The 12,596-nt window shown below is 53.4% G+C and overlaps 1 protein-coding gene and 1 pseudogene across 7 annotated transcripts in view; both read right to left on the bottom strand.

Annotated features, from left to right (window-relative positions):
* Nucleotides 1-2,246: 2,246 nt before the first annotated feature.
* Nucleotides 2,247-3,431, bottom strand: LOC137218469 (uncharacterized; annotated as a pseudogene).
* A 137-nt stretch (nucleotides 3,432-3,568) lies between these two features.
* Nucleotides 3,569-12,596, bottom strand: part of ZNF362 (zinc finger protein 362) — a 36,838-nt gene continuing 27,810 nt past the window's right edge. For all 7 annotated transcript variants that reach the window (XM_067725373.1, XM_067725370.1, XM_067725371.1 and 4 more), the window contains 3 exons: nucleotides 7,341-7,419; nucleotides 7,066-7,224; nucleotides 3,569-4,046 (listed from right to left, as the gene is read on the bottom strand). In XM_067725373.1, the coding sequence (XP_067581474.1) occupies nucleotides 3,930-4,046; nucleotides 7,066-7,224; nucleotides 7,341-7,419 (355 nt within the window). In that variant the 3' untranslated portion in view covers nucleotides 3,569-3,929. The remainder of the gene's footprint in view (nucleotides 4,047-7,065; nucleotides 7,225-7,340; nucleotides 7,420-12,596) is intronic.

Here is a 12,596-nt window from a genome sequence, read left to right as displayed (position 1 = left end):
GGACGGGGAAATTATCTGCTGGAAGTCCCTGAGATATTGTCTGACAGTTGAAAAACGGAGGCCCGGAGAGGGTGGGACTTACCTCCAGGTCTTCTGACCCGTTTGTGTAGTGTTCTCATAGACCTTGCATTTTTAACAGGCTCCACTATTTTCAGGTAGGACAGCAATTCTGGCTATAAGCCAACTGTGATGGTTTTCACATAGTAACAGTTTTTACAAACACTTCCAGTTGTTGCTAACGTAAGAGATATCTCCCCTCTCCCAAGCAGTTCCAAGGTCCCAGTGTCTCCTGCCTAACTAAACTAGATTAGCAGAACCCAGAAGACCCTTTGGACTCTGGGTTAGAGCTACGAACAGGCTAGGTGTGCCTAAGAACAGGTTATTGCTTGATGGCTATAGGCTGACATCCCTTCCTCTGGTGGGAGACTGTCCTCCACCTTACACTGCCTGCATCATTCACCAAGGGCCACACACACTGAGCCCTGGGCCAGCAGAGACCTGAGCTCAGGCCAGTAAGATCTGGATGGAAATCTGCTCCTCTTCTGACTCTGTGTGTGGCTGTGGACTAGTTCCTTACCCTTGCTGAGTCTCAGTTTTCTCATATGTAAAGTGGGGATGCCAATCACCCTCCTTGCAGGGGTTGTGATGCTGCAGAAAAAGTTCGTGGAGAGCAAAGGAGTCGCCAAAGGACAGCCATTTCCTGTTTTAAAGAGGAAGTGATGGCTCGAGTCAGGGGTTTCCAGGTGCTGGGCTAGGGGAGCCTCATGCTGTGGGTGGAGACCTTCCTGAGGAGGGGGAGGGGTAAACAGCAGAATAGAGTGGAGGACCTCCTTTGTCTTGCCCAGAGGCCCAGGGTGGGGGTGGGGCAGGCTCAGGTGTAGAGAGGCTCAGGGCAGCAGCAGGAAAAACAGGGGATAAGCTCCTTCTGCCGCTGCTTCCATCAGTGTCCCTGTTAATCACCAGTATCCTCAGCACCCACGCTGGGACCCTCAGGGACCGGGTAAGCTCCTGAGGGCTTCCAGGTGAGCCGGTGAAAATCAGACTCCCAGTCCCCCGAGTGTCACTGCTACATGCAAAAATCTTCACCTGTCCAGCCATCCCACCTACCATGCCAGCTCGGATGTCACCCCCAAAATTCCCAAACATCACCAGCTGTCTAGTCAGGGTTCCTTGATCATAAAGGACATAGATCCATCAGGGCTACATCAAATAATAACAATTACATTTATTGGGTGCTTACTATGTACCAGGCACAGTTCTAAGCCTTAGATATCTATTGGTTCATTTAATCCTCATATGCACCCTATCAATTGGTTACTATTATTTCCCTCATTTTACCTATGAGAAAATCGGGCACAGAGGGGTTAATTAACTTACCCGATGTCACACGGTAACTTATAAATAAATTCACTGATGTGAGAACAAGCAGGAAATTAGAGTGGGCCAGAAGATGGAGACAAAGTCAGGAGCTAAGGTTGCCACTGGCTGGCCCTCAGTCTCCTCTGTCCGTCTCCGCTTCTCTCTGCCTCCTTTGTCCTTCTGCTTGTGTCTGGCCCGACACAGCACCCCGTGCACCCCCCCACCCCCCCACCCCCACACACATACAGGATTTTCCCGTTCAGGTGCCCACCATCGCCTAACTTGTTCCTAACTCACTGAATGAGGAATCTGATTGGAGAGTCAGCCAGTGGTGTTGTGGTAAACGTTTAGCAACTGACTCTGAGGAAAACGAAAGATCAACCCTAACGACCCTAACTGGCTTACGTAACAGGACGGTGCTGGGGTCAAGACAGCTTCAGGGCTCAATGATGTGTCTCCGGCTCTCCACCGGACTTTGTTCAGACTCAGCTTCATCCTCGGGCTCCTGCAGCAGCAGCAGCTCCAGCCTCACAGCCTCCAGCTAGTCCAGTGATCGAGGAGACCAAGAAGTCCCCTGCACACACATCTTCCCCAAGGGGGTCACTGTTTTGATTGCCTAGGACGGAGATGCAGGAACTCCCCCAGAGTTTATCAAGGCTGGCCCTGTGCTAGCCGCCTCGTGGGAGAGAAAGTGACTCAGCCATGAGCCACCACTGGGAACTCACTCCTCTGAGCCCTCATGGTCCTTGGCTGCGAGTGATGGACGCAGGAAGGGGCATTTCCCTTCTTCCCCGAGTCTTGGGGGAGGGCGGGGGAGGGGAGAGGAGCAGTGGAAAGGTGCCCCCCAGCCCCACCCTCGCACAGAGCACGCCACACACCGCCACCACCCGGCTGCAGGTACAGTTTATTCTTCACAACAGAGAAATACAAAGAGCAGAGGGTTTGGAATTCCTTTGTTTCTTGCCCCCTTTAGTGTCTTCCCCCACGTTTGACTTTTTTTGCTCCCCACCCCTTTCCTTCAATATAACGCACACTTCGTTCCTGAAGCCTTGAGGGGCACCTGCCCTCACCTCCCTGCCACCACGATGCAGACTGAGAAGCCAACAGACTGTTTTCTCTTTTTTAATAAGGTAACTAGTTCTAAATATGGTGGCCTGGAGGTCCCATAGAAAAAAGCAAAGGGGTGTTAACAGTATGTATAACAGCGTATTTACAGGGTAGTAACATGCGGACAAAAAGCTACAATACTGAGTATCAGACGACGCCAGTCAAACAAAGGGGTGGGGGCGGGGCAGAGAACCCCGTGGGAAAAGAAACCCCAGGAGACGTTAAACTGGTAAATCAATGGCGAGTTAAGGCTTAAAAAGTGTATAAAAATAACACAGTTAATATTCAAAACGGAACTCCAGATACAGAATATATAGATGAGTTTCTGTCTAGTTTTCTTTTTTTTTTTTTCCCCAGGGGATGTAGGGGGGCTTCTCCGGGCTCTGTACATAGTTCCTATATACACGGACACGCATGGCTTTCAGATTGGGGTGTGTCTGTGGGAGCTGAGGGCAGGGTCTGTTCCCGGGACCCTCCTCCCCGAGGATCCCTTCCCTGCCCAGGGGCTTAGGGCCTGGGCTGGGGATTCCCCTCCATGGCAGGGAAGACAAGTAACCCCTCCTTGGGCACTGCCCCATCTGGAGGAAATTCTGGAGAGGGGGGTCCTTGCCCCAGGCCCACTCCCTCCCCCTGCCCACAGTCTGGGATGGTGGGAGAGGTAGCCAATAGGTTTCTTGGCCAGCACCGAGGTAGACTGGGGTGGTCTTCAGGGCAGCAGGGGTGCCAGGTCTTACCCAGCCCACCCCACCCCGTTTCCCTGGGCCTGCACCCAGCCCAGCCAACACTGCACCCTTTGGTCCTGTGGACCTCCCGGCCCCTCTCATTTCGTCTCCTGAAGACTGGGTAGCCCTGGTAGCTGCCACATCCCTCTGCTCAGTGATGCCCAGGGCGCAGCTCTGGAGGCTCGAGCTGGCACCCAGGGGCAAGCGGCTCACTCCAGCTGCCTCCTGCCCCTCCCACCTGGGGGCCCCCTTTGCAGTCCAGAAACGCAGGCTTGAGCCTTCCCCTCAAGACCTGAGGCCGTGGCAAGATAAGGTCCCACGCTGCCCTCTGGTTCTCTGTGTCCATCTGTCCGGTTCTTTTAATTTCTCGGTCTTAGCAGCACCAACTTCTTGGCCAATAAATATCTTTTTTGTTATTTCCAAAACAAACTTAAAAAAAAAAAAAAAAAGAACAGTGAAGCAAGTGAAGGGTGGGGAACAAAAGGAAAACCCAGCAGAGAGGTTCAAAGTGCTCTGAGATCGTCTTTGGATGCCACCAGAACAGTCCAGAATCTTGCAGTTGGCCTGGCCGCCCCCGGAGCTGGACCGGGCAGGGCTTCTGCGGCCCAGGCTTTCTGGAAGGTCAGGAAGGTCGTGAGAGAGCTCGGCTGTTCCTGGAGGGCCCCTGGAGGGAGTCGGGGCCTGGTGCTGCCTGGGTCTGTGTCTGCCAGTGGGCAGGGCGGGGCGGCGCCTTGCGTCGGCTCAGATGAGGGAAATTCGCACCGGGATGCCGGGGGACTCCGTCCTCTGGGGCGAGTGATGGCTCACCAGGTGCTCCACCACCGTGTGTTTGGACATGTGCTTCATCAGGTAGGTCTCCTGTGGGCGGGGTGAGATTCAGAACTTACAACCAACTGCTGGCAAGGGGTGCAGGGGGAGCTGCAGTTCCCACAAGCGGCCACTGGAGGGCTCCTTGGTAGGTGGGCCGGCTAGTGATGGACAGCCACAGCTTTGGGGGGTCAGACGGGCATCAGCATTGGTTCTGGGGATGCCGCATCTCTGCCAGCAGTGGGGGCTGGCTTATTTACCAGAGTCCGAGCCCACAGTGTGCTGACTAGAGAGCTGGCAGGCACCAGGCTCACCCCGCAGCAGTGCCCACCTAAAACTCCCTAGGGCCAGGCCAGCTGCTGTCTACCAACTGGCTGCAGTGGAGTCCTGTCCGATTGAGCATAGCTGCCCCCATATGGCTGGTTCTCCCAGTGGGGGCGAAGCGGTAGGCCTCAGTTGACCCTGGCTCTGCCATTTCTCAGCAGTGGAATGTTGGACAAGTCATCTTATCCCTCCAAGCCTCGGTTTCCTCCTCTGCAGGCAGGGATGGGGAAGGAACAACCTCAAAGGGTTGCTATGGTGATGTGGGTAAAGCTCTTAGCAGTTAGGGTTGAGGGGACCACTGGTTCCCTAGTCTCTACATTTCGTTCTAGGTGGTGATGGGAGCCCCGGCCTCTGCACCCCCATGCTCCATCCTCCTTTGGGAAGAAGTGGGGCCTGATCTGATTGGTGACTTTGAGAAGCTTAAACTGGGCATGCTCACCTCATCCCGTGAGCACTGCCACAGACTCTGCTAAGTCTGACCTGAAGCACCCAAGACTGGGTAGGCGAGGTGACCCAAGGCTCACCTGCAGGCCCACAGGCTTTCACACTAAGGTGGTGCTCTGGTTCCCACCTGCCACTCCTTGGCCTCATACCTCAGCTTGCTCAGAATCCAGCAGAGGAAGCCCTCAAATGTGGTGGCAAAGCGCTATCAAACAACAGCGAAGGGCAGCAATCAGCAAAATCCAAACTAGGAAACTATTCTTCAATGAGTAAATTGCAAAGAAAAAAAAAGGCAGTGGTGTTGAGGTGGGGTGGAGGACCAACAGTTTAAAGATATATTGACCCAGTGCAATGTAAGAATTTTATTTGGATCTTGATTAAAAAATAAAATTTGTAAGTAAATAAAATTATAAATTATGGCATCCATGAGACAAATGAAAATGTGAATACCGCCTGGGTACTTGACGATATTAAGGACTACGGTGAATCATTTTAAGGTATTATAAAGGTACTGTGGCTAAGTTCAAAAAAGCAGTCTTTATGTTTAAAGACACAAAGTGAAAAATTTTCAGATGGAACAATGTGATGTCAGTTTTACTTCAAAAAACAGGGATATGGATGAGGCAGGATAGACTGATGCCAGGCTCTGGGGGCTGATGGGAACACGAGGGTTCACTATTCTAAAATGTTTCTTTTATGTATTAAAGTAGTTTAAAAGTCAATCCATTAATATGTTTTTTTTAAAAAAAGGTAATTATTCTTGTTCTGTGGGGCCTCAAGCCAGGTGAGATGTGACAGCCCCTTCCCCCCAGAGTTCAGATCCCCTCTAAGAACCATGGCTGTGACCGCTGGCGGCCCCTCCTCTAAGAGGGGACGCATATAGGAAGGTGCAATCCATGCGCCCCTCTCTAGCCAAAGTGAACTTTCACAACTACCTTCCTGGACAGTCCCCTCCCCACGGGTCCCCACTCCACCAGGAAAAACATCCAGGCTCCCTAACAGGGACCGACAGCCTCGTGTGACCTAATTTTCCTTCAGTTCCTGGAACACACCGCGACTGTTCCACGTCGGGGGTGTTTGCATTCCCTGTTCCCCTGCACGGGAAGTCCTTCCCGCTCCACTCGTCCTCACCTGGCCAATTACCTTCAAGGCTTCCTCTAAATGATACTTCCTCATACACCTATCCCAACCCATCTCCCTTCCCCAACTCCATTTTGTCCTCCCTGCAGCTGCCTTTCAAAACATACGTTTCCCTTTTTTCCTTTACAGCAGTGGTTCTCAATCAGAGGCAATTCCCCCCCCCCTCCCCAGCCCAGGGACATTTGGCAAAGTCTGGAGGCATTTTCAGGGAGGGGTTGCTAGTGGGTAGAGGCCAAGGATGTTGCTAAACATCCTATAACGCACAGGACAGCACCCCCTCGGCAAAGATGTCAACACGGGCTGAGGTTGAGAAAGCCTGCTTAGAGCAGTTACCACGATTGGTCATTACATATCCACTTGTGTGGTTACTTGTTTAATGTCTGTCTCCAGCAGTGGACTCTAACCTGCCTGGGGGCAAAGAATATGTCTGTTTGATTCATCCTGATTCCCAAGTGCCTGGCACAAGTGTTCAGCAAACACTGGGTGAATAAATCATTGTGTTAGCTAAGGTCTGTCAGGCGCTGACTCTGCCAGCCAACAGCCCTAGAAGTTAAGAACTATTACCTCTTCCATTTTACAGATGAGGAAACTGAGGCTTGGTGATCAGTCTGGGTACACATGGGGGTCTGTTAACCAGAATATTTGGACACACATAGCCAGAAGGACACACAAAAGTGACTCACTTGGACTCCCTCTCTTGGGTGTGAAAGGCCCTTGTTTAGGAAAATTCCCATCCAGGGATGGAGGACTGGCACCTTTCTGGCCCTGTGTGGGCCTTTCCTGGGAGATGACGGTGGCTCTGGGCCAGGTCACTGTGCCCCCTTGTGGGCATGACGGGCGTTGCAGCTTCCCCAGTGGGGAAAGGTCCTTCTCCCTCTCTGGTTCTGGGGAGCAGGTTGCCAGCGCCTCCCCGCCCACCACCCCACACTGCCTGGAAGAAACCACGTCTCCAGAAGCCAGGCGAAAGGCTGCCTGGGGAGAGGTCGGCCTGAGGCAGCCGAAAACAGAAGTGGAAAGCAGAAGCCCTGGCTCTGCCACTCACTGTAATCTTGGGAAGTCACTGCCCTTCTCTCGGCCTCAGTTTCCTCGTCTGGAAAATGGGAGCGTCAGTACAGGTCTGAGGAGGCCGGGGAGAGGGAGAGCCTCCCGGGGGCCCCGCACTCACCGAGGTGTAGGCCCGCCCGCACATGCTGCAGCAGTAGGCCTTGGCATGCTTGATGGCATGGGCCGAGAGGTGGATCTGCAGGGAGGCGGAGTCCGAGTAGGCCCGGTAGCAGTTGGGACACTTGTAGGGCTTGTCCTTGTTGTGCTGGCGCTGGTGAGACTGCGGGGAGCACAGCAGGGGTCGGGAGCTGGCTGGACTCCCCCAGCCCCAACCCCTCCTTAGGCTCCCCTGGGGAGGAGGGGCTGTGCACCTGGCGGAGGCAGGCCGGCACTCACCTGGAGGTTGGAGAGCTGAGTGAAAGCCTTTTCGCAGCCAGGATGTGGGCACTTGTAGGGTCTGTCGCCTGTGTGGATTCTGCAACAGGCAGCCCAGTGAGGTGGCATCCCTGACAGGTCCCCCAGGCCAGCTCCAGCCCCCAAGCCCTCGGCTAGCCTGCACACCCCTCTGGCCCCCAAGCCTCCCAGGCTCGCCGCTCCACACACTCTCCCCAGAGTGAGCCCCAGGCAAGAGCTGGGTCTTCAAAGGCTACCCGCGTCCTTTCTTCTCTGGCCTCCCACAGCCATTCTGTGACCAGAGCCTCCATGCTCCCCACAGGGCCCCGCTGAACCCGGCCCTCCACCAGCACCCACTCAGACAGCCCGCCCAGGCCCCCGGCTAATCATGGCAGTCTTGCTTTGACGGCATTCTGCCCCTCTTCTAAAAAGGCCACCTGCAGACCACCCACTGAAAAGGGCAGATTCACAGCTTTGCCAGGACCTTCGCTGCCCACCCTGCCTCTTTCTCTCAGGAGACATCACCCTCTAATTGGCCCCCTATTTCTATTTCCTGCCTTTTCCCCACATGGCTACCTGGTCACCCCAGCTACTGAGAGAATGCAGGACAGGGTGGCCCTGAAAGTCAGCCTCTGTGTCCTTCCTGTGAGCCCCTTTTTGTCCTCACACTGGCTCTACCATTTATTAGCTGGGTGACCTTGGTCAAATCACTGAGCCTCCGTTTCCTCATCTGCAAAATGGGTATAAAAATACAGTCCCTACTTCACTGGGCTTTGTGAAGATTCCATTAGATAATATGTGGAAGGGGCTTAGCCAAGTACTGGCACAGAGTCAGGGCTCCATCACCACTTGCCAGTATTACTATTATTCATTCATTTAACAATTGTTATATCAGGCACCCGTGTGCCAGGCACCACCCTGGGTGCTTGGAACATATCTGTGAACAAAACAGAAAAAACCCACTGCCTTGTGGAAACAGTGAGCATGAAATAAGTAAGTAAAGTGCGTGTAGAAGGTAATAAGTGCTGTGAGAAGAAGCAGAGCAGGTGAGAGGGGTCGTGAGTGCATGGGGAGGGTACAATGTTAAATAGGGTGGTCGGGGTCCTCACTGAGAAGAGACTTGGGAGCAGTGACTTGCAGGCTGATGGCCGGGCTTTCTGCTGGCTGTTGCGGCTTGTGCTGGTCCAGCAGCTGGGTGAGGATGGAGGAGGACCGGGATGGGGTGTGGAAACGGGGCTGGGGAGCGAGGCGCACACACCGGGACGGGAGGCCCTCCCTGCTCTCCTAGGCTTGTCTTCAGTCACCTGCTCTGGCAAACCCTGTGCCAAGCAGGTAGGTAATGAAATGCAGACTGGACCTGAACCTCTTTTGCCTAAGCTGCCGATCAGCATTAGGTGGAGGGAGAATCCAGCTCTGACCACCCGGTCTGGCTCCTTCCCTAAAGCCACAGCCCGGGTTTGCTCCGCCCATCAACAGACTCGTCAGACAAACTAAGGTCCCCCAGGGCAGGCCCTGTGCTGGCCAGGCTGGAATAAAGAACACTCCCTGCCGTCAGTAAGCCCACGACCTTGACTGCCCACTGTGAACAGTGACAGTCTGAATTCCCTAGTGTGCCATTCGAAGCCCTTCACGTGTGGTTCGGCCTCACCTCCCTGCTCCTGCACCCTGCGTCCTGGTCAGAGGACCATTTCTCATCTGGCAACCACGGCTGATTGATGCTTCTGCCCGCCACCCCTGTGCCCTGGCTGCATCCTCAGCAGCGAGGCCGCCCCTCCTCTGTCTCCTCTACTAGAGGGAGAACCCCAAAGGCAGAGACGGCTCATCTCAGGCTGCACGGAGACAGGCCAGGTGGAAATGGGCTGGCCCAGTTCTGAAGACCCCTATTCTACCTGCACATTTGGGGGTGTCACGTGTTTGGGGACATCATCCCAGGCTACTGCACCCCATCTCTACAACAGAAGGACCTGAAGGGTCATCTGGACCGGCTCCGCCTGCCGCCAGAATCCCTCCATTTCATCCCATCCTCATTCCCCTCCAGGGCTGTGGAACTCGGTGGCAGAGGGGACCGAGGGACCCCAGGACATGTGCTGATTTTGTTTTAAATTCCACAACGCCCACCCCAGAACCCTCGCCTCCCACTGCTGCCCAAGTCATGCCTCTTCCCTGCCCCAAGGCTCCAGGCCCACCACCTCCCTCCACGCCCCCCGCCCCAGCATTCCAAGTCCCTTCCTACCTTCCGTCTGGTATCCAGGCTGATCCTCTCCCAGGTACACTCTTCCCCCAGCTAATGCCTAGCTAAAACCCAGACTCCTGTTCTCAGTATAAAAGCCCCTTGATCGTGGCAGCCTTTCCTGACCCTCCAGACTAGACCTGGCCCCTGCAGCCCACCCCTGAGCAGAAGTCTATGTGTAGGCACGTATTTTGTCAATGTCTAGTCACTGTTTTCTAAGCTGCCTCCCTCCTTGAGAGCAAGATGCCCTTGGTCTCGTTCACCACCATCATCCCAGGGCCTGGCACAGGCTCAGCAGAGAGGACTTGGTACAAAGGAAGGTGAGTTCTTTCCTCCTGAAGTCACTTACTGACAATAGTAATATGTTCCACATAATCAACAACGCCCATTCCTCAAGGGTATTTCACAAGTGTTTGTTGACTGACCGATGGATGGTTCTACAGGGACATCAGGCCCTACCTCAGGACCTTGCTCCTCTGGCCTCCTCCCCAAGTGCCACAGCTGCCCAGCCTCCTTCTTGGACTCCCGGCCTCAGCCTCTCCCCTCCACCACAGCAGCAGCGCAGGGACCTGACCTTGTCATGGTCTCCCCTACTGTCTCCCCCTTCTCCAGGACAGAATCCAAATCCACACCCCCCAGCAAGTCTCTGAGCCTTTGCTCGTGCCGTTCCTCCTGCTGGGAACACCATTCCCATCTCTCATGAGACAGGACTATGGACCCTTCAATCCTTGACTCCGATTATCCTCCCCAACCTCCATTACATACCTCCCCCTTTCACGGAAGTTTTCACATCCACCAGCCTCCCGGTGCATGGTGGGAGTTCCTTTGGCCCAGAGCCAGCCTCTGACCACTGATCTGTCATGTATGGCAGCCAGCACTGGGCCTCAGAAGGGCTTCAGGGAGCAAAGTTTCCCCCTGATAACTGGCCCCTGAGCTCTTCACCCCTGAATTTCAAGTCAAGGCCAAGCCCTCAATCCCAACATCAGAGTCCTCTCTTTGCAGGGCATCTCCCCACTAGGCGGGCACGCAGGCCTGACTCCCACATCTGTAGTGATGGGGAGCTCCCCACCAATGCCAGGCGCAGGGAAGCTGAGCTGAAATCGGGGCTCCTGGGCTGCTCCTTCACCCCCACTGTCCCAGCCCCACCCTGGGGCCCCGAAGACTAGCCCTGCTCTCCTGCCTGGACCTCGCTCCCACCTGAGTTTCTTCTGCAGCCAACATCCCCAGCCCCCTCCCTCCTCCAAGGCGGGGCTGCTCCTCGGCGCTCTGGCTCACATCTCGCTTCTGCCTCCTCTTAGTGGTGTGGCCTTGGCCAAGCAACTGTGCCTCCCGAGCCCCAGTTTCCTCACCTCTAAAACGGGGATAATAATAAGGACTGTAAGGACTGTAACTTACTGAAAGGGCGTTCCTAAGACAGTTTCACAGTGTTAGTTTTGTTTTGGTTTGGTTTTTTTTGGCCGCAACGCACGGCTCGCGGGATCTTAATTTCCCGACCAGAGATCGAACCCGCACCCTCAGTAGTGAAAGCACGGAGTCCTAACCACTGGACCGCCAGAGAAGTCCCCCCAGTGTTAGTTTTTAATACACTCATGTCTCTTTAAGACAATTTATGAAAAACACAAAGGGGGAATTTATTCAATGTTTAAATAAAAGTATCGAGGATTCATTAGTTATCATTTATCCTTTATTTTCCAGGTAATAAGCGGCACGTTATATTGAATGGCTTCAGTCCCGCTGTGCTTTGTAACTAAAACGATACAGTGACAGTGGACCTTCCTCAAGATGCCTGCCTCTCCGTGGCACTTTTCAGATTTGTAAGGGCTTTATGGACACCTCACATGTAAATATCTTATGCAGGGCTGGGCACTTAGGAGCTCTCTGACAAGGAACAGTTGTTGCTAGGATGTTATCACCATCCCTATCATCACACTTGAGAAAACCTACCCCTGTCACAATTATCACCACACACGTACACAACATCGCACAGCCAGGAGAAGGAAAACACAGGCAAAAACCACTGAATAAACAAACAAATCCAGGGTCACTTTGTCTAACATACGTTCCCCAAACAGGTAAAACGTTGAGCCCTTTCTTATACCTTACTAACTCCTTCATAAAACAGGGTTATCCCCTGACTTCGGCCTCGTGATATCTACAGATGTGTGATCTTATCCAGATGCTAACTGCACGAGACTACTGCTGTACCTCTACCGTGAACAGACTCACTACAAATTCCTGTTACTTTTCCCCTTAAATACATGTATTTATAATTTACAGGGCCGATCCTTCTGAAGTCTGGATTTCTGCAAGCACTTTGCAAGTCACCTGCTTTTCTTGTCTTGTTGCCTTCCGTTCACAGACAGAGGTCCCACCAAGATGCTCCAGAACTGCCAGCGCCGTTCAACTACATGAACCGTCACGTGCTCCCAGGCACATCTGTCTCAACTCCCAGGCGGGATCCTGCTCAACCTGCTTCTAGCTCTATTTTTATTACTTGACCGGGGCTGGTTCTGTTTTGACATGACCTTCTTTTACCCCCTTTATTATTGGCAGAACGTTGAGAAGATGGATTTGATTATATGCCCTGTCTGGTTCTCGATCAAGGGGCAAAGAACGGGAGTCTCTGTGGAATGGGAGAAAAGCAACCTGGAATCTGGTTGCTTCTTTATGTTTGGCTTCTTTTGGTTTGTTTGTCTTAAGGATTCTGGGACTTGTGGGCACTAGGGACACCAGCTTCTTTGTCACTGGGTTAGGACACGCTGGTTTAATTATATACGCCACTGCAAAATGACCAATAATTTGTCTCTAAATGTTGAGAGGACCCTCTTATGTTGCTTGTTTGGTTTCCAACCGCTATGAACTCAAATCACTCAAAAGAAAAAAATAGAGGGAGAAAAAAATGGTGCCCTCAGGAACAGAGAGCAATCCCTGAACAAGGAACATTCTGACAAAACACTCTCCCCTTGGGCTTCCCTGGTGGCGCAGTGGTTAGGAATCCGCCTGCCAATGCAGGGGACACGGGTTCACGC

The sequence above is a fragment of the Pseudorca crassidens genome, chromosome 2 (genome assembly GCF_039906515.1).
Source record: "Pseudorca crassidens isolate mPseCra1 chromosome 2, mPseCra1.hap1, whole genome shotgun sequence".
Lineage (NCBI taxonomy): Eukaryota > Metazoa > Chordata > Mammalia > Artiodactyla > Delphinidae > Pseudorca > Pseudorca crassidens.
The sequence above is the reverse complement of the archived record's forward strand: the minus strand, read 5'-3'. Positions and strand labels throughout refer to the sequence as shown.